Here is a 27,963-nt window from a genome sequence, read left to right as displayed (position 1 = left end):
AACTGCTGATGGATTATGTCAGGACACGTGAGCTCAGATCCATTTTCTAGGGCTTAGTCAAGTGACAACCTCTTTATTTTTGGTTTGTTTATTTTTTGGCCGAACTGCGTGGCATGCAGGGTCTTAACCACTGGTCCACCAAGGAAGTCCTAACTTTGTTTTTGTAAATAGTGTCATCTGTATCTTACCACCTAGGTTTGATTGCTTTCCTCCATCTGTCTAAATCTCTGTAGACAGTATGGACAGATGGACATCAATGTCCATGCGGATCCTCTAGAAATGGGAGGAAAGCTGAGGGTCTCATTCACAAGGATTCCTTTTAGAGAGATGGAAGATGCAAAATGTATTCCAGAAGGACTTTGAAATCAGGGAGGTAAAAGCAAAGGATGAAAAGGCTAACGTGGGTCCTTATAATGAAGAGGTGGGTCACATCCAGCCTCTCTGTGAGGTGTCTGGTGAAACAAGACAGAGGCTATTTTCTTGCTGTCTGGGCTGGGACAGCTGCTACAGGACTTCATTTACCTGGACTTTCCAACAGAACTGACTTGTTCACTTTAATATATTATGGAGAAGCTGGGGCTTGTGCAGGCCCCCTGGTGTAGTGCTGTGGTGTTTGTTACATGGAAAAAGGCAGGGGAGGAGTCCCTTTGGCTTAGCTTACTCAGGTTGGTTTGCTTGATCCACCATGTTTGTTGTTGAAAACTTGGGCTACTCAAATTTCAGTATTTTTACCAGGCAGATGACTGTGATGGTGTATCAGTGAAGGTTAAGCTCTTGTACCAGGCTTCTTTCTTATAGATAAGTGATTTCCAGTGTCTTCCATTGAGAATCATTGCCATAGCCACTGTTACTTATAAAGTGTTTCTTACTGTTTATGTCTATTGGGGTGAAAAAGGTTGAGTCACTATGTAGAGTACAGAAGGTGGTTTGCAGCTTGCTTCTCCCTGTAGAACCTGGACTGTGAATCACCCTAGAATTCCTTTCTCTAAAGTATGGAAAGTGTCCTATCTCAGAGGAACTTCCAAGGAAAGCTTATAAGGAGATGGACCACAAGATTCCATCTTGTAGACTTCGATGTCGCTGAACCCTTTGTCAAGGCCTATTGGATCCCAGAAACCCTGGAGAAGCTGGCTGGGATGGGGAGGCTGTGAAAAGGAGTGTACCAGTGGCAGGCATGGGGTAACCCTCTTCCTGGTGACTGCATGAGGAGAACATGTGACCAAAAAATTTGTCTTACTGAAGCAACGGACCAAGTCACCAAGTGGCTAAGAGGCTTCATGACGAAGAGGTACTTTTGATTTGAATGAGTCACAAGGCTGGTCCTGTGGTTGTAAAACTCTTCTAAGAGGTGCTTTCATTTAAAGACTACTTGTATAATACTTTCCAGGTGAAATGCTATCATTCCCTTCTGTTGGTGTCAGCTGAAGTGGAATGGGTGTGGACACAGAGAGTTCTTGGACCCCACTTGTCCTTCAGGGGCGATGACAACAGGGTCCAGGCTGAAGGTGTCTCTTTTAACCATGAACTGCTGTGTCTGAGTGGAATGCACTAGGGTGCCTGTCATGCTAGGATTATTATTATTATTTTTTTTTTTTAGGATTATTAAATTTGTTGTGTGCTTTATAGTGCACAGATTATAAAGACTTCCATTTCAGTTCTAAAATAATCCTTAAATTTAGCAGGACAGGCCTTATTATCAACACTTTGCAGATAGGTAAACAGAGCCTCAAAGGGACTCTTATTGTTGCCCAGAACCATCTGATTAATGTGTTTTTCAGCCAAGAGTTAAACCCGGGAGTTTTGGTTTCAAGTTCAAGCCTCTTGGGTTTTGCTGAGCCGATAAGAGGCAGTCTGAGCCACAGGACTCCTCTGAAATCAGTTGCCTTTTTTTTAACAGAGTAGAGTCTAGTGCCAGTAGGAGCTGGAGGGCCTGGAGAACTGCTGGTCATTAAATCATCAGGAGATCCCACTTTATTACCACATTTGCAACTTCTTGAGTAAGATTTAACATCCTAAGAATGCACAATGCCTTTTGAGAGAATTTCTCAAGCTGTTACATGACCTGTGCCCACAGTGGGCCTTATAGATCATACTCCATGGGGAGTGCTCAGGACTGAGCAGGGAAGAACAATGTTGGCCAGGTAGGTGACCGAGACAGGTCCCATATCCCTGGCCTTAAGCTCCCTAGGGCCTAGGACCTGTCACGTGATGGGCCTCCTTGAGTCCATCCAAACCCCTGCTGATCATAAGCCCCCCTTAGGATATAAAATCATCCCAAAGGAATCAGAAACCATCTCCATTTCCTCTTCCCACTTCTTTGGACTCTAGCTTCCTGTTCATCGCCTCTGTCCCAGAGCTCAGTTTTGCAGGCCAACGGTCCTTTTGCAATTGTTTGAAAAGCCTGTGGGTGAGAGGTAGAAACTCCTGTTCCTTCCCTGTCAGATGGTTTCAGATCAGATGGGGAGTACAGGCCCAGTCTTGATCTTTTGTCTTCCCAAAGAAAACTATCACCTTGAAATGTGTCTCATTAACCAGTAAAATGCAAAGAGGGGAACTCTTCCATCTGGGAGGGCTCACAGAGTTGGGTCAGCTACAGCCCAGATGGAGAGTTCATTCCCTTCATAGTGGCCCCGGGCTGGGGTGGGAGAGCCATGCAGCAGGCCCGGGGCTAGGACAGATGCTGTCTCAGATGCTAAAATACACTCATGAGGAGCTGAGCCCAGCCCTGAGTTGTCTGGGATCAGGATCTCTTTATGGGGACACCTAAGACTGCTGACTTCCACCAGGCTGATGTTTCACTGAGCACAAAGGTGGGTGGGCTTCAGGCCAGAGCAGCAATAGAGGAGCCCAGAGAGGGAGTCAAGAGGAGGAGAGAGGGCAGCCCCCACTCCAGCCATCAAGGAGGAGGTAAGCATCTGCATCCATGGGGCCAGCTCTGTTCTGAGCCACAGCTCATGCCTGTAGGCAAGCCAGGGCACTTGCTCAGGGCCTGGAGCTAGGCACAGGCAAAGATTGCTGAGGGTCCTTGCCAGGGATTTGATTCAGAAACCTAAGATTAGGGGGGAAAAGCCAATCAGCCTTGCTATTTCTCCTGCTGCATTTTGTGCTCCTGCTCACTGTTCTAGGTCCAGCATTAAGCAGAGGCTAAGATAAGCTTGTCAGCTGAGCTGGGTCCACATGTACACTCCCCTTAAGGAGTCCCAGGTCACACAGCCCTTGCCCTTTGCTCTCTGGTCAGCCTTCCCAATCAGTGCTTAGCCTCTTCCCTAAACAGCTCTGCACCCTGCAGGAAGACCTTTCTGGCAGTATAGCTCAGCTGTAAGCTAGAGTGTGGACCCTCTAAGAGGACAGACCTCAGAAAAAAGAATACAGGTGATCTGGACCTCTGCAGGCGTTCCCCCTCTTCATCTGCGGTCAGAGACCCTGTCACATAAGTGTCTGAAAGAGGGGGACTTCCTGTCTTGATCCTTCCCCCCAGCTGTGAGGCTGGAATGAGGGAGAAGAGCCCCCCTTCTTCACCCCACCAGGGGTCAGCTCAAGGTGAGACCATAACAGAGCCTCAGACACCATTGACTGAGCCTGGAGGGAGGCAGCACTTTTCAGTCCCTGTGCCTGGCCTGGGTCCCCACCCCGATCCATGGCGGCCCTTTCTGGAGCTTTTAGTGACAATGAGTTCAGACCTGCAGTGAAGTTCCAAGGCCTCCCTTTCCTCCCAGCCCCACCCATTGCTCTTTCATCACCTCTCCTATCTGGTGGGGGTGCATTCCTCCCAGGCCCCATCTGCAAGCAGCCCTGCTCTCCCCACAGTGTTCGCCTCTCTTGCCCCACCTTCCTTCCAAACCCAGTCTCCACACCTTCCTATTCCCCCATCAACCCCCTGCCTCCCTCTTCCCTCCCACCCTCTTTCTTCTTGTCCCCTGCACTTGCTGAGGGGAGAGAGAGCCCCTGGCAGCACTGACGGTCACTCCCCACCCTCCGTCTCCTCTGCTCCCTCCCCGCAGCCGGCACAGACTCCCCGTACAAAAGGCTGGAGGCAGAGGCTGCAGGAGACCAGCTGCTCTCACATTCCCTTCCCTTTGCCCTCTGCTGGCTAGGCTAACCTGTGTCTTTGTTCTCTGTTTTCCAGGTGACAGTGGGTACCTGAGGTGCCAGGTCCCCTGCCTCATTCCCCATGAATGCTGTGGGAAGCCCCGAGGAGCAGGAGCTACAAACGCTGGGGAGTGGAGCCTGGGACAACCCCACCTACAGCGGCACCCCCTCCCCTCAAGGGACCCTCAGGATCTGCACCATCTCCAGTGCAGTGCCGCCTCAATCCCAACCGAAGCAGCCTGAAGATGGACCCCAGGAGAAAGCACACAGGACCCTGGTGTCCAGCTGCTGCCTTCGCATCTGTCGTGGCATCAGAGGTGCCTGGTGGGGGGAGGCACCTCCTGAGATACTGGGGTCAGGAGAAGGGGCCAGTTGAGGCTTTGGGAAGGGGATACAGTATGAAGATGTATCTTTGGGGTTTGTGAACTGTCTGTGTCAGATCTGAATGCCCCAGGGTACAGAGGCTAGTGTGGTAGTCTCTCAGAGGGAAAGCCTGGCACAGTCATCTCTTGGGGACCCAGAAGCATATATGGGAGCTAGTTTGAGGGAAGACATGGATATGATGATACCCTAGCCTGCCCCATCTGGGATAAGGTGATGGGAAAAGGGGCTGGGGTGGAAATGAGCATAAATTCCAGGGACTGGTTGGTGGGGTAACTGGAAGGAACCCTGCTGTGGGAATTCTGGACATCTTTCCAATGTCCCCCCCTTTAGGACTTTGGGGAACGACCTTGACTGAAAACACAGCTGAGAACCGGGAGCTGTATGTCAAGACCACCCTGCGGGAACTTTTGGTATACATCGTGTTCCTGGTGGACATCTGTCTCTGTGAGTAACGTTTGTCTCTGTGTACATCTGTGTGTGATCAGCATCTGTGTGTACAGCAACTGTGTACACACCTCTGTGGGCAGCGTCTGTGGGGATGGCCTCCTCCACCTGTGTGATCAGACCGTGTCCTAGGATCTTTATATCAATAATAACATTCTATTTTATACCTTTCCAGCTTCAGGCCTTTTAATTAAAAAGTACATGTCACTGAGTTCAGGAGAAAAAGGCAGACTGGGAAAACTTCATACAGGTTGCTTTGTCAAGAGTTACAAGGGGGAATCCACTTTTTTTTGTTTGTTTCGTTTTTAGGGGAATCCACATTTTAAGTTCAAGTTCTTGATACTGACTTAGCAACCACTGTTCTCTGTTAGCAGGTGGAAGTTTTTAACCTTCTGTAAAGAGTGGATGACACTCTTTTCTGTTCAGAAAAAAATAGTTTGGTGGGTTTCACATAGTTAACATAGACTATGTTTGATCCACTTTTCTTTGGAGGCAGAAAGAAAAAGATTCAAGCAGGCCTTAGAACTCATATCCCTAATAAAAGGTTAAAGATGCAAATGGTGTGGTAATCAGTGTAGCTAAGATTCTCCCATGCCAAGGGTATGGAGGGAAGCTTATCTGAAGCTCTATCTATAGATATAAGCTGGGAAGGTTTGGTTTGTCCCTTGAGAGAAGCAAGTGAAAAGCTTCTCTGATAACTGTAATATTTATATTTACATATTTAACATAAATATTTTGCAAGTAGATCAGTGAGTCATAGAAGAACAAATAACTGGAGGTAGTGATAAAGATGGATCGAGCAGATGCTATAAGACCTATAGGTAAGTGTGCTTTGTATTTAGTTAACTGCTGCTTTAAGTTCTTGCACAAGTGAATTTTGGTTAGTTTGATGGAGTTGTGTGGGTACGTGTGTTGACTGAAGCTGCAGCTTAGATCATACAGCTAAGGTGCCTCCATTACTAGGTGATATTATACCTCACAGAGGCCTTCCCTGGTAGCTCAGCTTAAAGAATCAGCCTGCAATGCAGGAGACCCCAGTTCGACTCCTGAGGGTCGGGAAGATCCCCTGGAGAAGGGTTAGGTTACCCACTTCGGTATTCTTGGGCTTCCCTGGTGGCTCAGACGGTAAAAAAAATCTCCCTGCAATGCAGGAGACCTGGATTTGATGCCTGGGTTGGGAAGATCCCCTGGAGGAGGGTATGGCAACTCAGTCTAGTATTCTTGCCTGGAGAATCCCCATGGGCAGAGAAGCCTGGCGGGCTACAGTCCACAGGGTGGCAAAGAGTCGGACATGACTGAGCGACTAAGCACAGCACAGCACATACCTCACAGAAGTCTCTGTTCTTTCTAGGTTGCACAAATATTCTGCAAGTAGAATCTGAAGTTCTGATAATATAATTTAGGTTAAAAATTTCATCATGTTTGTGAGCCATCCACATTTATATTAGCCCTCTAGGAACGCTGAGCACTTGTTTTGGCTGTACTTGGTTGGAACTCATTCTGTGGGGAGAGGGGGGCAGTTCTATGTTTACCATAGGCCATCAGCATGGAGTGAAAGGAGACAGAGCATGTGGGGAACAACAGTCAACCCAGGGTATGTTTTGTGAGACCCATTTTATTCCTCTCAGCAAATGACTGTCAGAAATTCATTTGTTGACATACTGTCTTTTGTCTCAACCATCTGCCAGGAAGGAGTGTTTCTCTCCATTTTCAGATCCTATGACAGCAGCTGTAACAGGTAGGCAGAGCCTTTCTTTATAAATGACAGGAATGTCTCTATTTCCAGAGCAAGATCAGGAGGTTTCTGGATCCCCAGAGTCAGAGTGAACCATTCTGGCTTCAGGGTGGGAAGCTGCAGTTCTCAGAGCCCACTAGTCCATCTGCTCACATTCTCCACTTTTTGAGATCCCAATGCACTGCCGAATATTAGGTGGTCTGTAACTTGCCAAAGTCTGAGTCATAGACTCAATCCAATAATCACAGAATCTTTGAGTGTCCAGGAGCTTTACAGGTCATCTAGTTCAAAGAGATAGAAATCCTTTCTCCTTGATCCTCCCTGTGGTGCCTTGTCAGGTGACTACAACCTGTGGAGCATCCATGAGAGTTTCACTGTTTCATGGGGCAGCACTATTTCCTTCCATTCACAGAGCTCCCCCTTCTGTACCAGACCTTGGACTGAGATACGCAGAGATGACTGATCCTTGGGCCTTTCAGGGGCTCAACCTTCTCCTTTTAAGAACTTCCTTCTATTGAGCCATCTACTTCCCTGTTACTCTCCAAAGTGACAATTCTTCAGCTGTGTGAATGGATGTGGTGATCTGTTCTCTGGATTAGATACCTGCTAATTTCCCACTAATCCAGTCATTATAAAATGGTTTCCAGAAGTGGTATTATGCAGAGATTGAAGGCATGGGCTCTGAATTTACACAGGTTTGGGTTCAAACACCATGTTCTACCATTTACCAGGTGAGGGACCTTGAGTAAGTAGCTTAACTTTGAGTTTTAGTTTTCTCTTCTATACCTACCCAATCCAATGGGATTATTACGTGAGAAACATAAAGTAAGATCCATGGAGTCATTACCTCCATGCCTATCATATATATTCCATAATGCTCACCATCCTGATTGCCTGTCTCCAGGTCTGATCTATATGATACCCCTAATGGACAAAATACTCCATAGTCAATCCAGCCAGTTCAGAGTTCTGTGATGCTGTTACTCCAGATCTGAGGGATGTATGAGGACAGGTAGAGGAAGTAATGTCTGAACTAAAACCTGAATGAGGAGGAGAATTCCGCTTCCTGAAAGGTGAAGATGAGGACGTTTCTGGGAAAAGGGAATAATATGTGCCAAGCCCCAGAAATGAAAGAGGGCACAGTTTAGTGAGAGTGCATCAGTGTGGCTGGAGCAGGGAATTTGAAGAACAAAGTGGTAAAGGAAGACAAGGCCAGCCATTTAAGCAGAGGGTGTTGTGAAGGGCTTTATAAGGTATAATATGTAATTGGGATGTTATCCTGAGGACCCTGTGAAGAGTTATAAGTACAGACTGCCAGCCCCTTCAAGAGCTTTCTTTTGAGAGAGAATTTGGAGGCCTTCATATTCTGATGATTCCTACAACATGCAATAAAATACCACTAAGACTAGTTTCCTAGGCCCCCTCCTCTCATAGCCCCTTCCTTGCTTCAGGTTAATCTTCAGGTAACACTGAGTCTTGGACAAGGTCTCAGTAGGGCTTCTTTGGTGCTCTCCAGGGTCCTGACCTTACCTTTCTAGCATCTTCGCTTCTTCACACAGTCTCCCTGAGCGCTGGCCATCTGCAACTAAACTAAATATTCTCAGTGGGGATGATGTAGCCCTCAAAGGGGTGAAAATAGTTGCCTTCAGGACAAAACAACCCTGCTTAGCTATTTCTATAGCTTTTGGATCTCCAAAGGACCCTGGTACTTGAGCTAATGTAGAAAGTGTATGTGATACTAAAATTTAATTAGGGTGTAGGGTGATTAGGAAAAAAATGTCTAAAGAGGCTCCTGGGTTAGGGTACAATGCAAAAAATGTTAAGAAACACTAGACTAGAACAAAGATAATAATACTTATGGAGATAATGTATAAAGAAGCTCACACAATCATTGATAGTATTTATCTTTGTGTTAAGGGGATTTCCAAATACTTGAACTAGTAAGGAGAAGAGCTGGCATCTGAATCTGGAAAAGGCAAAACTATGGAGATAGTGGAAGGGCCCCTCACCTCCACACACACAGATCCAGGGTGGTACCTGTTATGATTGATGAAGTTATGTTGCCACGTCGTCATCATCCAAAGTCCATACTTCACATTATGGTCCACTCTTGGTGCTGTATATTCTATGGGTTTAGAATGGAATTCTCCAGACTAGAATACTGGAATGGGTAGCCTTTCCCTTCTCCAGGGGATCTTCCCAACCCAGGGATCAAACCAAGGTCAATCTACCTGCATTGCAGACAGATTCTTTACCAGCTGAGTCACCAGGGAAGCCATAGACCATAGCATATGATTGATGAAGTTATGTTGCCTCATCATCATATTGTGTACTTTCACTTGGAATTATATCATAGTTCCTCATGTTTCTAAGTGTTTTTTATATTTTTATTTTAATGACTACAGTCACACCACAGTTAACTAAAACATTTCTCTTGTTATTTCAGTATTTGCCTAGAACAGGTAAATATATCTATACTTGCTGCTTTTTTTCACCACTTTTGTTGAATGACCTCCTTGGAATTTCCAGGGAGAGAGGTTACTATGCCAAAGGCAGGAATGTCTTCTTAGTACTTGCTATGTGTTGTTATTTTCCCTCTGTAAGCAACCATATAAATTTATTATATTGCTAGCATTGTAAGATCACACCAATTTTGTCACAAGTTTGTTAACATTGGATATTCTTATTTATAATTTTTATTATTAAATAGGCATAACATAGTACAGTTTGCCTTAATTTATTTGTCTTTGGTCACTAGTGAGGATAGACAGTTTTCTCATGTTTTAATATATTATGTGTGTTTATTTTTGTATAATTGCATAAGAAATACATTTTAAGAAGAGCAAGGAAGAAGATTGGGGGTGACGTTTGGCACATTAGACCCTAGGTAGGGACCAACCTCCAAGGGGCTCACTTCCAGGATGTGGGTTCCTGGGGCTGGATAGAATAGTCAGCTAGGTCAGGCATCACCTGCACAGCAATTTAAGCTGAAATGGGCACTAGTAAACCATGGTGCTTAGCCATACTAACTACATTTCTTCTCTGTTATGCTTTGGTTCAGGAACTGGGTGGATCTAGACACCAGGGTATTTGGAGTCTCATCTGGTTAAAATAAATCTGTCTTTTTGATAGAGGCATTATGGGTGAACTATCAATCTTTTCATAATAACAATATCAGTTGTGCAGTCCTTTAAATCTCACAAAGAGCTTTCACACGTGTTATCTCATTTGATCCTGACAGCAATCCTGTAAGGAGTAGATACTATTATTTCCGTTCCACAGCTTAGAAAGCTGTTACGATTGTCATTATGAATAGTCCAGGAATGATCAGTAATTCAGTCTGGTTCCTGATGAGTAGAGTCACTCCTATTCCTGGGCGGGGAAAGTGCTTAAGAATGATCTTCCTGCCCCCACCCCTTCCCTCCCACCATCATGCTATTTCTGAAAGGGCTTCCAGCCTTTTGTCTTCTTGGTAGGATGGCTGTAGCCTTTTGTTGATGGAGGAAACATTGAAGGTCTTTGTGTAGAAACAATGGCTGTTTGTTTTAGGAGACAGTATTGTTATCTCAAAGGTGCACCTGGGACTGTCCCTCACTCCCCTGGAATAGAAGCAGCTCTGAGCCAAGACAAGGCTGAGTCTGGTCACCATGGAGCTGTGGAGGAGGGCAAAGACCCTTGGCCTTCGGCGACTTATATCTACACTCCAATTAATGTCAATTGGATGTTCTTTATCCACTACTGGTTGTCAGGAAATGCCTGCCTCTGTTCACTCGGCTTCTTTTAGTGGGTTTTAAGGTTCTGTCTGTAGACTGATGGAATCTTACGCTAACAGGAGAGGCTGGAATAAGCTTGGAGATTAGGAAGAATATGTCTTTTTTTAGACTGAGATACAATTGATAATGTACCATTGTATTAGTTTTAGATGTACAACATGATGTTCTGATATATTTATATATTGTTAAAGGATTACCGCAGTAAGTTTAGTTAAGTTTAGTTTATCAGCACACATAATTACAGGTTTTTTTCTTGTAATGAGAACTTTTAAGATCTACTTTCTTAGCAGCTTTTCAAATATAGTCACCAGCCCTGTAGCCCAAGACTTATTTCTTATCACTGGAAATTTTTTCATTTTGACCACTTTCACCCATTTTGCCCACCTCCTGCATCTGGTACCCACCAATCTGTTCTCTGTATCTATGAGTTCAGGAGGTTGAGATGGTTTTCTTTTTGGGGGTTTTGTTTTGTTTGGTTTGGTTTCTTTGTTTGTTTTTTAAGATTCTACCAGTAAGTAAAGTCACACAGTATTTCTCTCTTTACATACACACATACACACATCACCTTCTCTTTATCCATTCATCCATCAGTGTTTCCATGTCTTGGTTATTGCAAATATATTGCGGTAAACATAGGGGTGTACAGATTTCATTTCCTTTGAATAAATACCTGGAAATAAAATTACTGGATCATATGATAATTTTATTTTTAATTTTTTGAGAAACCTTCATAGAAGATGGCTTTCTTGACTGAGCATCCCTAGAGTTAACAAAGAAAGGAACAGAAAGATATTAGAGGTTAAGGAAATATCTTTCGGTGAGCCCCATGCCCCATGTGGCTGTCATGATGGCAGAAGATAATTGGTCATATAGAATCATAACATTAGTGAAGGCACAGTGGTGATGGAGATAGTATGGGACCTAGAATAAGATGACTTCCTTCAAATGATGGTGCAACCAGTTATTAGACATGTGCCTTTGATAAGATGTAGGTCAAGATATTTAAATCCCTGGAGGTTTTGATTTCCTTGTATTTCAAATGAGGATAATGTCTGCTTTGTGAGACTAGTGGAAAACAAAAAAGGTACTTAATATGGTGTTTGGCGTATAGTGGACTTTCAATAAATATCAGTTGTCATTCCACATCATTTCCATAAATTTGGAAAATACGTAAATGAAAAGTTTAACCCACCAGAACCTGAGATCTGTTTGAAAGTACCAATATAATGTTTAGCAAGGATCAGCAAGACTAACTCTCCAGATGAGGTTGCCAAAGACTAAGAATGGCCATGAGGGGGCTTCCCTAGTGATCCAGTGGCTAAGACTCCATGCTCCCAATGAAGGGGCCTGGGATTTGATCTCTGTCTAGGGAACTAGATCTCACATGCCACAACTAAGAGTTTGCAGGTCACAACTAAGACTTGACACAGTCAAAAAAAAAAAAAGAAAGGATGACCATGGGATAATAATTTCATGCCTCTCCTAGCATACTTAGTTAACCATGGCCCATCCAGACCCAGAGAATTAAGATGTCCTTCCAGTACTAGGGTGAGATGATCTGAGTCAATTAAACCTAAATGATAGAGATTTAGGCCCTATCAGCAGGCTTTGGGGCTTCCCTAGTGGCCCAGGGAGTAAAGAATCCACCTACAATGCCGGAGACCTGGGTTCAATCCCTGGATTAGAAAAATCCCCTGGAGGAGGGCATGGCAACCCACTCCAGTATTCTTGCCTGGAGAGCCCCCATGGACCGAGGAGCCTGGCGGGCTGCAGTCCATGGGGTCACAAAGAATCAGACACGACTGAGTGACTAAGCACAGCACAGCATAGCAGGCTTTGATCCGTATTTGCGGAATTCCCTGGTGCCCCGGAATTTTCAGGGCCTGGATCACTATTATAAGACCAGTGGGTTTGGACATATCCTACTGTCCAATGCTGAATGATAACTTGTCATTTAGTTTTCTCCCATTTGGGGCTGTCACTGGTCTCTAGAAACACACTAGTACATTTAAGTGCTAGATCTTAGGATCAGGGAAAGGGTTTTTCAGAACTATGACTATGCTTCAGGCTTCCCAGGTGGGTCAGTGGTAAAGAATCCACCTGCCAGTGCAGGAGACACGGGTTCGATCCTTGGATCAGGAAGATCCCCTGGAGAAGAAAATGGCAACCTATTCTAATATTCGTGCTTGGAAAATCCCATGGAAAGAGGATCCTGGCAGGCTATAGTCCATGGGGTCACAAAAGAGTCATACATGACTTAACAAGTAAACAACAACAGCAACGTGACCATGCTTCAGTCAAGCACAGAGTGCAGGCACCACTAGCTGATGAAATCTGGGGCTCTGCCAGTGTAAGTGGCCAGAGAAAAAACACGTAGTTCATATTCATAAGGCATGAGTCTGAGTGCTGACTCTGCCTCTTGCCAGCTAAATGACCTTAGCTAGTCAAATAACTCTGAACCTCATAATTCATAGGAAACTGCTTGTGGATAATGTGGAAAAATCACACCATGTCTGACAAGCTATATGGAGATATTGCAGGGGAAAGCTCTTTGTGAACTATGTAATGTGGTACACAGGTAAGGGATTACATTGATAATGATCTCTTTACACTGTGGGATCGTAGCAGGAGAAAGTCTAGGGTTTTACGTTCAGGCAGATTCTCAGGTCTGGGTGGAGGTGCTAGTCACAGAAATAGGCAAAGGGCAGTGGTTCTCAAAGTTGTGCTCTAAGGACACCTGGATATACTGAGATCCTTTCAGGGGCTCCTGAGAACAAAATGTTTGTGAACCACTGACTTAGAGAATGAGTCTGATCTAGTCAAACCAAATTATTTCACAACATTGAGGAAAAGGACAAATGAGACAAAGAGAGCTTATTAGGAAAGAGTTCCAATGAAGAACAAGAGCCTGGGTATTCACATTGTTTCATTCAAACATATATGAAGTCCTGGCTTCCCTAGTGGCTCAGTTGGTAAAGAATTGAGACCAGGGTTCAATACCTGGGTGGGGAAGATCCCCTGGAGAAGGAAATAGCAACCCACTCCAGTATTCTTGCCTGGAGAATTCCATGGACAGAGGAGCTGGGCAGGCTACAGTCCATGGGATCTCAAAGAGCCAGAGATGACTGAGTGACTAACTTTCACTTTTCACTATGTCAGGCCCTAGGCCAACTGTTAAAGGGTTTGAAATACAGAGATTTGTCCTCTGCCCTCAAGGAGGAAAAATGGTAGAAATGTAAAGCAACAGTGACAAGGTGTGATGAATACAATGGTGAAGGGGTGCTCTGGACCGTGGCAAGATGTGGGGAACAAAATGGTCAGAGCAATCTGGCAGCACTCGCAGCTCCCAGAGGCAGGCAAGCATTTGCATCTGAGGAGACCCAGAGTCAATGCCAAAGAGGCCTAAAGTCATTGCTGTTTGCTTGCTTGCTTGTTTTAACATCATTGGCTGTTAGCCTGGAGGAGGCAGGGGTTGGAGGAGGTAGCCAGAGCCAGCTAAGGCCTCAGACTATAGTTACACAAGAGCTTTGCCGTACTCCGAGTCTGAAAGGACAAGTATAACAGGAAAATGTAAAATAGTGTTTTTCCTCGTTACTTACAAAAAATTCCAACCCCCCCCCAAAAGTTTCTGGGAACATCTTTATTGAAATGTTAATACATAATCCTTGTTTTAAAAAGCCCAATAAGGCCACTGTTATTAACCACTATTAACAGTTTGGTGTGTATCATTTGAGCCATTTTCTAGGCACATAAGTTGGTGGTGGTGGTTTAGTCTCTAAGTCATGTCCAACTCTTGCAACCCCATGGATTGTAGCTGGTGAGGCTCCTCTGTCCATGGGGTTTCCTAGGCAAGAATACTGGAGTGGGTTGCCATTTCCTTCTCCAGGGGGATCTTCCAGACCCAGAGATTGAACCCATATCTCCTGCATTACAGGCAGATTCTTTACAACTGAGAGCTTACGGTGAACGATGTCGGGTTCCTGATCTCTGAAGAAGATTTAGCTTCAGGACCAGGGACCAGGCTTGATCACTCAAGAGCTTTTGTGTAGCAGTTTTATTAAAGTATGAAAAGAGACAGAGAAAGCTTCTATATATAGACATCAGAAGGGGGATGGAGAGTGCCCCCCAGCTAGTGTTAGCAAAGGAGTTATACTTTTTTAATTGGTTATCACAATAAATCAAAAGAATGTCTCAAGGTTCCATGGGGTCAAAAAGAGTCTGACACAACTGAATGACTAAATACACACACACAGACCCACTACCACAATTTGCATTTTAAGATAACAGGATTAGTCTGATGGTTTTTAAGAAGGAGAAACTATTCTCAACCAGAATACATTGTTGTTCTATAATCCTTAGTAGAGAGTTTCAACAGAGCTGTTTGTTGTGTAATCCTCAGGCTTAAAGAAAAAACGTTTTATGTGACTAAGGAATGTAGAGGGAAAAAAAGTTTGTCCTTTCCTCCTCCTTGAAAATTCCAGACCCCTGTCTCCTCCTCGGACCCCGGACTTCTTATCAACCTGCCTAAGAATTGACTCTCTCACCCTTGAGCCACAAGGGAAGCCCAGGCACATATAGGTAGAAATTTTAGAAAAGAGACTTTGGTTGATTTATGGGCAAACAGATGGTTTGTTCTAGGCAAACAGAAATGAAATGTGCTCTGAAGATGATAAGCATAGGAGGCTTTCCTAAGATGTTGATGGCTGATGGCAATAAAGTCAGTGTAGGAACTCTTGATGCACTTTGTAGAAACTAACTCACACTTCAGAATATCTGCCAGAAACTGACAGCTTGCAGTGAAGGCAGGAATCTTGCTGGGTACTTCTTTGTTTTTTAAAAAATATTTATTTATGTATTTACTTATTTATTTGGGTATGACAGGTCTTAGTTGCGGCATGTGGGATCTAGTTCCCTGACCAGGGATGGAACCTGGGCCCTCAGGATTAGGAGCACAGAGTCTTTGCCACCTAAACACCAAGAATGTCCCTGGGTACTTCTGTAACTTGGCCCACCTCTCCCAATGTCTTCTTTCTTGTCTCTCATCTCTCTCCCCAGACGCTAGTCGGCTTTGCTTTCTTCTCACTTACCTCTGCCCACAGTATTTGAATCTTCTTTCCTTTTTTAAAAAAACTTTAAATAGCATATTTATTCCCTGCCTTATTTTACAGAGCAATGTAAACTAGAAAATCCTATACAGATAAAATCTGTTTTCAGAGGAAACAGAGTTGGAAGATTAAGACCAGGACAGAGTTAAAATATGATTATGCAAAAATACCTTCCTTCAGAGAGATTAAAGTTGGGCTTCGATTTTGAATTTTATTAGTATAGGTAAACAAGAGAAGAAATTGTTAGACAATTTGCATTATACATAAGGATAAAAATGAACATTTATTAGCAGAATGAAATTTTACATTGGCACCTAGGTCAATGAATACATTATAGTGAGACTTCCTGTAGTTGGTAAACTACTTCTGATGGCTTGGGTTTTTTTTTGTTTGTTTAACTTTTTTTCCTGTGTTTATTTTTTTCTGTTTCTTTTTAATTTTTTTAAATTATGAAAATATGATAACACATTTACAGGAGACTTGGAAAATACAGAACAAAATTACATATAATTCTGCTATATATTACAATTATTTTTTAAGTAGATAAATTAAGATTTTTAATTGGAGTTTCAATATCAAACTCTCAAAACTTAATAGAATGAATATACAGAGAAGTAGAAGGATATAGTAGATCTGAAAAGCATTCAACATAATTAAGATTTATACAAATTTCACACAACAGTAGGATACAAATTGTATTGAATTTCCCATAGACAATAACTAGGAAACACTAGAACATATCCAGGGACTTAAGACCAGGTGCAAATATTTCACGTTGTAAAGGTATTGAAATCGTACAGAGTCTGTTCTCTTATCATTGTGGAATTATACTAGAGATCAATATCAAAAGATATTTGAAAATAATCCACGTATTTTTAAGTGCAATATAACATTTCCAAGAGAGATCTTTGACTTAGCCATTGAAAGCCTCAATAAAATTAGAAGACTGAAGAAGCACAGAGGGTGACTGCAGAGAAGAAAGCATTTAAGTGAGAAATTAATATCAAAATCAGAAATTAATACCAAAGATACTTAAAAAATCTCATGTATTTAGAAATTAAATGTCCACTTTTAAATGATGGATGTATCTAAGAGGCCATAGCAAGGAAAATTAGAAAATATTTTGTAATAGAATAAAAATGAGAATTCAACAGAATTTGTTGCATACAGCTGAAGCTGCTCAATGCAGTTAAATACAATGTGAAGTCTTGAATAAGATATGAAACCAAATAATGGACACTAGCATAAAATTTTGTGAAATTTGAACAAAATCTGTACTTTAGTTAATAATAATCTATCACATGTTAATTTCCTATTTTTTTAAACATAATATTTCTTTATATTCTCAGAATTGGATTAGAAGTTTCAAGCCTCACTCAAATTTTTTTATTTTTTTAAAAATCAGTAAGATAATAAACTTTCTAGACTTTTAGCAGTAATATTAGATGCCAAAATATGTGGAACTATATCAAAGTTTTGAGTGAATGTAAATTCAAAATCTCTCATTCTATTCATACCAAGTCAAACAAGTGGAATAAAAATGTCATAAAATTTTTATCTAGGCAAAAATCCATAAGTTTTCTAAAATGTATTTATTATATTACACATACTATTTTTATATATGTATATATATTCTGCTACTCTTGATAAAGGCTTGAGAAAGAACATAAAAAAAACAGAGAATTGGAAAACATAAACTAAATGAAATGGGAGTACTGAATATGAAATAGAAAAAGAGAAACAAACTAGATAAAAATAAAAGATCATCATATACTTTAGTTGTTTTTAAAAGTGGCTGCTAAAAAAAAAAAAAAAAAAAAGTGGCTGCTGATTAGCAACATATCTGGAGTTTTGGAGGAAAAAAGCAATACCTGAGCATTTGTATTTTTCAAAAAATTCCAAGATAATTCTGATATGCCTCTGGATTTTTAAGTGATTACAGGTTTTTCTATTAAATGGTAATTTCAGTGATACAGAACTCTATTATTTTCTGCTGACCAGTCATGATACAATTAGTGTTTTAAGCAGAAATCACAATAATAGAAGAGGTTTATCAGTTTTCACCATCAATAGCCAGACAAAAAAGATCATTACAATTGCAACCCATAATGGAAACATGATTAACCTAACAATATAAAATAATTACATAAAATTTGGGAGGCTAATTAGAGTGTAGTAAGTGGAAGAGCATATTTGCACTTTTAAAAAGATTAATTTATTTATTTTAGTTGGAGGCTAATTATTTCACAATAGTGTAGTGGTTTTTGCCAAACATCAACATGAATCAGCCATGGGTGCACATATGTTCCCCATCCAGAACTCCCCTTCCACCTCCCTCCCCATCCTATCCCCCAGGGTCATCCCAGTGCACCAGCCCTGAGCACCCTGTCTCACTTGCACATGTTTTCATCCACGCAGCCAGTCTATCTTTTGATTGGTGCATTTAATCCATTTACATTTAAGGTAATTACTGACATGTATGATCCTATTATCATTTTCTTAGTTGTTTTGGGTTTATGTTGTGTAGATCTTTTCCCTCTCTCATGTTTCCTGCCTAGAGATGTTCCTTTAGAATTTGTTATAAACCTGGTTTGGTGGTGCTGAATTCTCTTAACTTTTGCTTGTCTGGAAAGCTTTTGCTTTCTCTGTCAAATCTGAGTCAGAGTCTTGCTGGGTAGAGTGTTCTTGGTTGTAGATACTTTCTTTTCATCAATTTAAGTATATTGTGCCATTCCCTTCTGGCTTGTAGAGTTTTTGTTGAGAAATCAACTGAAAACCTTATGGGAGTTCCCCTGTATGTTATTTGTTATTTTTCCTTTGTTGCTTTTAATGTTTTATCTTTGTCTTTAATTTTTGTCAGTTTGATTACTATGTGTCTCAGTGTATTCCTCTTTGGGTTTATCCTGCCTGGGACTCTCTGCACTTCCTGGACTTGGTTGACTATTTCTTTTCCCATGTTAGGGAAGTTTTCAGCTATTATCTTTTCAAATATTTTCTCAGGTCCCTTCTCTCTCTCTCTTCTCTTTCTGGGACCCCTACGATGCAAATGTTGGTGCATTTAATGTTGTCCCAGGAGTCTCTTAGGCCATCTTCTTTTTTTTTTTTTCTTTCTCTTTTCTATATTTTGTTCTGTGGCAGTGATTTCCACCATTCTGTCCTCTAGGTCACTTACCCATTCTTCTGCCTCAGTTATTCTGCTATTGATTCCTTCCAGTGTATTATTCATCTCTTGGCAAACATTTCTTGCATCTGTTTCTGAGATCCTAGATCATCTTCACTATCATTATTCTGTTTCTGAGATCCTAGATCATCTTCACTATCATTATTCTGAATTCTTTTTCTGGAAGGTTGCCTATCTTCACTTCATTTAATTGTTTTTATAGAATTTTATCTTGTCCCTTCATCTGGGACATAATCCTCTGATTTTTCATCCTGATTAGCTTTCTGTAATATGGTTATTGTTCTAGCTACTGTGGGATTGTGGTTCTTCTTGCTTGTTCTGTTTGCCATTTGGTGGATGAAGCTAAGAGGCTTGTATAAACTTCCTGACTGGAGGGACTAGCAGTGAGAAAAACTGGGTCTTGATCTGGTAGGCAGGGCCATGCTCAGAAAAGCTTTAATCCAATTTTCTGCGGATGTGTGGGATTTGTTCCCTCCTTGTTAATTGTTTGGCCTGAAGTGACCCAGCCCTGGGATCTGCAGGGCTCTGTAGTAGGGTTAGGGCTTCCCTAGTAGCTCAGCTTGTAAAGAATCTGTCTGCAATGCAGGAAAACCAGGTTCAATTCCTAGGTTGGGAAGATCCCCTAGAGAAGGATTAAGCTACCTACACCAGTATTCTTGGGCTTCCCTGGTGGCTCATATGGTAAAGAATTCACCTGCAATGCAGGAGACCTGGGTTCAATTCCTGTGTTGGGAAGATCCCCTGGAGGAGAGCATGGCAACCCACTGCAGTATTCTCGCCTAGAGAATCCCCATGGACAGAGGAGCCTGGCAGGCCACAGTCCATGGGGTCACAAAGAATCAGACACAACTGAGTGACTAAGCACAGCACAGCACAGCACGGTAGGGTTAAATGGCGACCTCCAAGAGTACTTAAGCCAAGAGGCAGCTCCCAGGACCGCTGCTGCCAGTTCCCTTGTCCCTGCAATGAGCCACTGCCGACCCATGCCACCACAGGAGACCCTCCAACACTAGCAGGTAAGTCTGGTTCAGTATCCTTTGCTGCTTTCCCCTGGGTCTTAATGCACACAAGATTTTGTTTGTGCCTTCCAAGAATGGAGTCTCTGTTTCCCCTACTCCTGTGGAAATCCTGTAATCAAATCCCGATGGCCTTCAAAGTCAGATTCTCTGGGGATTCCCAGTCCTTTTGCTGGATCCCCAGGATAGAAAGCCTGACATGGGGCTCAGAATATTCAGAACAGTGGGAGAATTTCTTGGGTATTATCATTCTCCAGTTTGTGGGTTGCCCACCCAGCAGGTATCAGTTAAGTTGCTCGGTCATGACCGATTCTTTGCAACCCTACGGACTGCAGCACGCCAGGTTTCCCTGTCCATCACCAACTCCCAGAGCTTGCTCAAACTCATGTGCATCAAGTTGGTGATGACATCCAACCATCTCATCCTTTGTCATCTCCTTCTGCCTTCAATCTTTCCCAGCGTCAGGATCTTTTCTAAGGAGTCAGTTCTTTGCATCAGGTGACCAAAGTACTGGAGCTTCAGCTTCAGCATCAGTCCTTCCAATGAATATTCAGGGTAGATTTCCTTTACAATTGACTGGTTTGATCTCCTTGCTGTCCAGTGGACCCTCAAGAGTCTTTTCTAACACCACAGTTCAAAAGCATCAAGTCTTTGGCGCTCAACTTTCTTTATGGTCCAACTCTAACATCCATACATAACTCCTGAAAGAACCATACCTTTGTCTATATGGACATTTGTCAATAAAGTAATATCTCTGATTTTTAATATGCTGTCTAGGTTGGTCATAGCTTTTCTTCCAAGGAGCAAGTGTCTTTTAATTTCATGGCTACAGTCGCTGTCTGCAGTGATTTTGGAGCCCAAGAAAATAAAATCTGTCACTGTTTCCATTGTTTTCCATCTATTTGCCATGAAGTGATGGGACCAGATGCCATGATCTTCATTTTGTGAATGTTGAGTTTTAAGCCAGTTTTTTCACTCTCCTCTTTTACTTTCATCAAGAGGCTCTTTAGTTCCTCTTTACTTTCTACCATAAGGGTGGTGTCCAGTATAGGATTTGATTTTATCATAATTGCTCCCCTCCGACCGTCTCATTGTGACTTCTTCTTTGTCTTTGGATGTGGAATGTCTTTTTTTTTTGTGGATTCCAATGTCCTCCTGTTGATGGTTGTTCAACAACTAGTTGCTATTTTGGTGGAGGAGGAGGAGGAGATAAGCACATGTCCTTATACTCTGCCATCTTGAGCTGGAACCTTCATTCTTTTTTACTTCTTTCTCTGTTCCACTGTCCATAGCCTTTTCCCTGACCTCTGTCCCTGATACAGCTTCTTGAGATTTCTTTGAAAGGCTATCTCTGATGGGAACTCCAGGAAAATATTGTTCCCTACCTGAGAAATGGAATATTGCCTGCCATATCAGTAAACAAAGGATGTTATAGCTATCAGCAATTGCAGCCCTCCAACAGGAGCTGGTGATTCCTGAGAAAACTCAGGAATGAAAGAATACCTGCTATCTAGCAGCCATCAGACTGCAGCCACTCCCCATGGTAAGCCCTGAGGAAACTCAGGCTGTCAAAATACAGAATACCAGCCCCACACAGCTGAAGTGTATGTCACAGGAATGATTTCAGTGAGCCCAGGCTCTTGCATCTTTCCATACACATAAAAACGCTAAATTCCTTAACTTGGGATATTTGGTTTTCTGTCATTTACAATAATCTTTTGATGTTCTGACTACTTGCCCTTTGTTGCAAAACTTCTGTATAATCTGGCTCCCCCCTCACCTCCTCAGAGCAGTTCTCTTAGGGTTACTTGAGATGTTGCCTGCCAGACTTGAAATCCTAAAAATCTCCACCAAGTAAACTGTTAACTCTCAACTTTTAGATTGTGAATATTGTTTTAATTTGACAACCCCAGGGAAAGTTCACTTTGTTTTTTAATTTTTGAACATTTTTATTTGAAATATAGTTGATTTACAGTGTTGTGTTCATTTCTGCTGTACAGCAAAGTAATTCAGTTATATATGCATTAAAAATTATTTTCCTTATGATTTATCATAGGATACTGAATATAGTTCTCTGTGCTATACAGTAGGACCTTGTTGTTTATCCATTCCATAAGTAATAGTGGATGTCTGCTAATTCGAATCTCCGACTCCATCCTTCCCTATCACCTTCCCCCTTGGCAACCACCAGTCTGTTGTCTATGTCCATGAGTCTGTTTCGTAGATAGGTCCATTTGTGTCATTTTTAGATTCCACATATAAGTGGTATCATATGGTATTTGTCCTTTTCTTTCTGAGTTGCTTCACTTAGTAACATACATACCGTATCTTCTTTATCCATTCATCTGTTGGTGAATGTTTGGGCTGCTTCCATGGCTTCCAATAGCTTCTTGGCTATTGTGATTAGTGCTTCTGTGAACATAGTGGTGCATGTATTTTTTTTTTATTAGTTTTGTCTGGATATATGCACAGGAGTGGGATTGCTGGATCATATGATAATTCTATTTTTAGTTTCTTTTTTTGAGGAACCTCCATACTATTTTCCATAGTGGCTGTACCAGCTTACATAGGGAAAGTTTGATAATGTGTTTCAAGGCATTCACGCCCTTCAAAGTGATAATGACATGTCTCTATTTAAATTATTTTAAAGTCAGTTCATATGTTAATTACTTAAATATGTCTTCCCTTTCTGTAGAATCATTTGAGAGCCTCTTGTTCTGTACTGAGTGAGCATGCCCTATAGTAAAGGAGGTGATATATTTTTGTGATGTGTCTGAAGCTGCCTTTGTACATTTTTCCTGAACTGCTTTAATTTTGCAATATTTTATGAGCCAATCAATGTTGAGGCTACCTTTAACAGACCCTATAACTCCAGACAGAATCAGTTCTTGGCATTGGATGATCATGTAGTTTCAGTTCAGTTCAGTTGCTCAGTCGTGCCGCTGAACCCCATGAACCGCAGCACGCCAGGTCTCCCCGTCCATCACCAACTCCTGGAGTCCACCCAAACCCATGTCCATCGAGTCGGTGATGCCATCCAGCCATCTCATCCTCTGTAGTCCCCTTCTCTTCCTGCCCTCAACCTTTCCCAGCATCAGGGTCTTTTCAAATGAGTCAGCTCTTCACATCATGGCCAAAATATCAGAGCTTGAGCTTCAACATCAGGCCTTCCAATGAACACCCAGGACTGATCTCTTTGTAGTTTAGTCATGGTATTGATTATCCTATAATCTTCACAGAATCATTGATGCATGCAGGTTGAACAGCAAAATTACAGGTGAAGTCCATGACTTCTATGTCGTGAAATCACTCCTCACCAATGCTACTACCTTAGTCACGTTTCTGTGATATTTTGTAAGGATAGAGCATGAAATGGTGGCATCATAATTGGGGTAGCCCCTAAATATGTCATTTATCTGTATTGCCTCATTTTCAACTTGTTTGGGTCCAAATTTTCAAGAATTCTAACCATGGTACCCTTTAACTTAAAGGGCTCTTCTTTTAATGCTTCCTCAGATTTAACATGAAATAGCTCTTTGGTATAGCTATAGGCTGTAAAGTCTTTAAAGTTCAGGTGTATACTCCTCTCTATGGCCTTGGTTTTTTTTTTTGTTTTTTTTTTTCATGATTAGTCTTTAGGAGATCTCAGGTGAAATCATTGAAGGAAACATAGATAAGAGCAAGCACAGTCTTCTTCTGTAACCTTCTAGGAAAATATGTGTAAGAATCACTTCAGACAATCAACTAGGAAAAAACCCCATACTAAGGCAGGTCTCTTATGTTATACTCCAGTTGGCATCTTCTCTTAAAACAGTGTGCCCTTATTCTTAGAGACCAAAGCTCTATATGTCTTATATATCTTTCATGACATTGCTGAAATTCATTTTATATCTTGAGGGTTCTGGATTACATAAGAACTATGCTGTTTGGGTTCTGAAATTATGTAACAGTTTACAACCTATCAGCTAAGTTTATATTAAATCTGTAAGAATCAATTGCTTTTGCTCTCCTTTGCATCTGCACTGAGAAATTGAATAGAACAGAGAAGTTCCAGCAGCTAATCATAAGTGTATTCTTGTGGCCTGTTCCCTAGTTCCATCTCCAATCATCTAGGTATCATTTTTTACAATTGATATAATTTTTATTTTTTTTAAACTTTGATTATTTTATATTGGGACATAGTTGATTAACAGTGTTGTTAGTTTCACATGAACAGCAAAATGACTCAGTTCTACATAAACATGTATCTATTCTATTAAGGGCTTCCCTATGGCTCAGCTGGTAAAGAATCTGCCTGCAGTGCAGGAGACCTGGGTTCAATCCCTGGGTTGGGAAGATCCCCTTGAGAAGGGAAAGGCTACACACTCCAGTATTCTGGCCTGGAGAATTCCATGTATTATATAGTCCATGGTGTTGCAGAGTCAGACACAACTGAATGACTTTCACTTCACTTCACTTCATTCTATTTAAAATTCTTTTCCCATTTAGATTATTACCGAATATTGAGCAGAGTTTCCTGTGCTATACAATAGGTCCTTATTGGTTATCTATTTTAAATATAACATAGTAGTGTGTACATGTCAGTCCCAAATGCTTAATCTATCCCTCCCATAAACCCTTCTAACCTGGTAACCATAAATTCATTCTCTAAATCTGTGAGTCTGTTTCTGTTTTGTAAATAAGGTCACTTGTATAATTTTTTTAAGATTTCACATATAGCGATAAATCATATGATATTTGTCTTTGTCTGATTTACTTCACTCAGCATGATAATCATCTAGGTATCTTATTTCAATATTTCATCTCCTGAGACAATCTGTTACATTGATTCAGGATGGAAAGATATTTATAAGTTTTTCTTACCCCTGCCCTAAGATCTCAGAGCTACCAGAAACTTTAGGGAGACCACTGGTTTGTTCTTGGATTCATTTTCCACTTCTCAGAATGATCACCTTTAGCCTGACTGAATTCCTTCTAAAGCAACTCATAACTCTTTGGCCTTGAATCTGATTTCCTAAGAAGAAACTAACCATATGTAGTCATAGATTGCTCTAGAACTTTAATCTTTTTAACTCCTGAAAGGCTTGATAATACTCATGGACTTAGTTACCAAAGCAGCTGTGAGTGATCTAGTTCTCTCAGCTGTGTCCTCTTAGATACACCTATGTGAAATCCTTCATTCAACACTCTGAGGACTTAACACTTCCTTCATTTCCAGGTCCCAACTTTCTTCTGCCTACGGTCCATCTTAAGAAACATAAAGTATTTGGAATCCAACTTTGGATAATCCAGTAGCATGAATCAGGATGTGTGAGTAGGATGGCAGGTAAAGAAAAGAACAAAGGGAGGAACTGCCCAAGAAGAACAAAAAATTTTCTTAATAGGGAATGTCTTACTAAGAGAAGGAAAAATGTTCTGTGTATCCAAGAAGTGATTTTAACAAGAGATCTGTGATTAGACTTGACTTTTCTTAGAACAGGAATTTTGTGGCTAACAGCTTGCTGATTTCAACTCTATCTTTTTCCCTCTGTGCCTATCCTAATTTTCTTAGAAAAACTCCTTTTGGAAAGTACCCTTCTGATATGGATATGTTCATATGAATTGCTTCTGTTGGGATATTAGTTTAGCTGCAATAACAGTGGCTTAAATAAGACAGAAGCTTGTTTCTCTCTCATGTAATAATCTGAGGTGTAAGAAGCCCTGAACTAATGTCGAGCTCCATAATCATATGGGGCCCAGGCTCATTCTACCATATTGCTTTGCTATCCTCAACATATGGCATCTGTCTCATGCTCTAGCTCCTGCTCTTATGTCCATGCTCTAGGTAGAAGGAAGTAGGAAAGTAGAAAAGGAAAACATTTTCATTCTTTTTAAGGACATAAGTCAGAGCGGCACATGGAAACATATCATTCACTTTTATTCCATTGGCCAAAATTTACTCAAATGGCCACTATACCTAGCTGCAAGGGACGCTGGGCAATGTGGTATTTAGTTTGGCAGTCATGTGCACCTAGATAAAATAATGTTACTATACAGAAAAGAGAGGAGATGTATTGGGGAATAGCTAACAGTCTATGGCAGGTAGGGGGAGAATAAATCTTCTCCATAGTTTGGCAGGAGAACAGCAACAGCTAATGGAACCTAGAGAAATCCCTGACATAAATCATAATGGAGGCTAATGAGATCTGATTTTTTTTCCAGCAGGAGTATTCCAATGTTTATTTCAGGTCTTGTGAAACTATTTTTAAAGATTGTTGGGGAGACATTAAAGAAGGGTGAGTTTCAGGGCACTGTATTTTATTTCACAAGAAAGTAGAATTGTCCTCTAGGGACAACCATAGACCTTGTTCACGTGCTCAGTTTTTCAGTCTTGTCTGACTCTCTGCCACCCCATGTACTTCAGCCCACCAGGCTCCTCTGTCCATAGAATTTTCCAGGCAAGAATGCTGGAGTGGGTTGCCATTTCCTACTCCAGGAAATCTCCCCAATCCAGAAATCAAACCCACATCTCCTGCATTGGCAGGCAGATTCTTTACCACTGAGCCACCTGGGAAGCCAACCATAAACCTTATTTCCCTCCACATTATGTATGTGACCAAAGCCAAAAGGGATCCAGTGTTCTAATAAATAGGTAGAGATATTTCAGAGAGCTTCTCAGCAAGCAAGGTGATAAGAGAGGCTCAGGAAAAGGCCACCAGAGGAGCTACAGGTTAAATATATAGGACTGGTAAAGCCCAAGGAACTTCCAGCTCTTCTGCAATTGAAGGATGGATAGAACAGTGGAAGTTCTATCCACATGATCACTGCCAGGGCTGGAACTGGACCTGCAGTTTTCTAGAGAAGCATCTGCAGTGCTTTTCCTCAGAGCCAGCCAGCTTAAGAAAGAAGTAGCTGGCTTTTAAGTGTCAAAAACTTGAAGACACAGATTTTTCCAGCAGAGGAGTAGTGTAGACACATAAAGGAATTATACACTTACTGGTGGAAGCACCTTAGTTCTTCAAGGTACTTTGTCAGTTAGTTGAAAGAAAGGATCTCATTCCTGCCCAAGGAGAATGCTGTTAGAAAAGTATGGCTCTGTTTCTTTAAATAGTAATTAAGGACAGGGAAGGAGCTCAGAGTTGGGTGATGATCACCTGGGAAACAAAAAGAACAGAGCAACTTCTGATTTATTGCTCTGAGTTGGAAAGGTCTTCTAGCAATTCAAAAAAGAGGACAAGAACTTTCAGTCTCTACTATGAACACTGGAATGGAAAAATCAAGTTATTACACAAGTTCATGATGATGATGATTAATAATAATTATTACAGTCATACTTATTTAATAATATATATTTGTGCCCTCAGTTCAGTTCAGCCGCTCAGTCGTGTCCGACTCTTTGTGACCCCACGAATCGCAGCACGCCAGGCCTCCCTGTCCATCACCAACTCCTGGAGTTTACTCAAACTCATGTCCATCGAGTTGGTGATGCCATCCAGCCATCTCATCATCTGTCGTCCCCTTCTCCTCCTGCCCCTAATCCCCCCCCAGCATCAGGGTCTTTCCCAATGAGTCAATTCTTTGCCTGAGGTGGCCAAAGTATTGGAGTTTCAGCTTTAGCATCAGTCCTTCCAGTGAACACCCAGGACTGATCTCTTTTAGGATGGACTGGTTGGATCTCCTTGCAGTCCAAGGGACTCTCAAGAGTCTTCTCCAACACCACAGTTCAAAAGCATCAACTCTTCAGTGCTCAGCTTTCTTCACCATCCAACTCTCACATCCATACATGACTACTGGAAAAACTATAGCCTTGACTAGATGGACCTTTATTGGCAAAGTAATGTCTCTGCTTTGAAATATGCTAACTAGGTTGGTCATAACTTTCCTTCCAAGGAGTAAGCGTCTTTTAATTTCATGACTGCAATCCCCATCTGCAGTGATTTTGGAGCCCCCCAAAATAAAGTCTGACACTGCTTCCACTGTTTCCCATCTGTTTCCCATGAAGTGATGGGACCAGATGCCATGATCTTAGTTTTCTGAATGTTGAGCTTTAAGCCAACTTTTTCACTCTCCTCCTTCACTTTCATCAAGAGGCTTTTTCGTTCCTCTTCACTTTCTGCCATAAGGATGGTGTCACCTGCATAACTGAGGTTATTGATATTTCTCCCAGCAATCTTGATTCCAGCTTGTGCTTCTTCCAGCCCAGCGTTTCTCATGATGTACTCTGCATATAAGTTAAATAAGCAGGGTGACAATTTAC

At 41.8% G+C, this 27,963-nt stretch overlaps 1 protein-coding gene across 2 annotated transcripts in view; it reads left to right on the top strand.

The window, feature by feature from the left end:
- The window catches only part of PKD2L1 (polycystin 2 like 1, transient receptor potential cation channel), a 54,740-nt gene that overhangs the window by 10,973 nt on the left and 15,804 nt on the right, over nt 1-27,963 (top strand). For both annotated transcript variants that reach the window (XM_043926029.1, XM_043926030.1), the window contains 2 exons: nt 4,127-4,406; nt 4,804-4,917. In XM_043926029.1, the coding sequence (XP_043781964.1) occupies nt 4,172-4,406; nt 4,804-4,917 (349 nt within the window). In that variant the 5' untranslated portion in view covers nt 4,127-4,171. The remainder of the gene's footprint in view (nt 1-4,126; nt 4,407-4,803; nt 4,918-27,963) is intronic.

Source organism: Cervus elaphus, chromosome 15 (assembly GCF_910594005.1).
Source record: "Cervus elaphus chromosome 15, mCerEla1.1, whole genome shotgun sequence".
Lineage (NCBI taxonomy): Eukaryota > Metazoa > Chordata > Mammalia > Artiodactyla > Cervidae > Cervus > Cervus elaphus.
The sequence above is the reverse complement of the archived record's forward strand: the minus strand, read 5'-3'. Positions and strand labels throughout refer to the sequence as shown.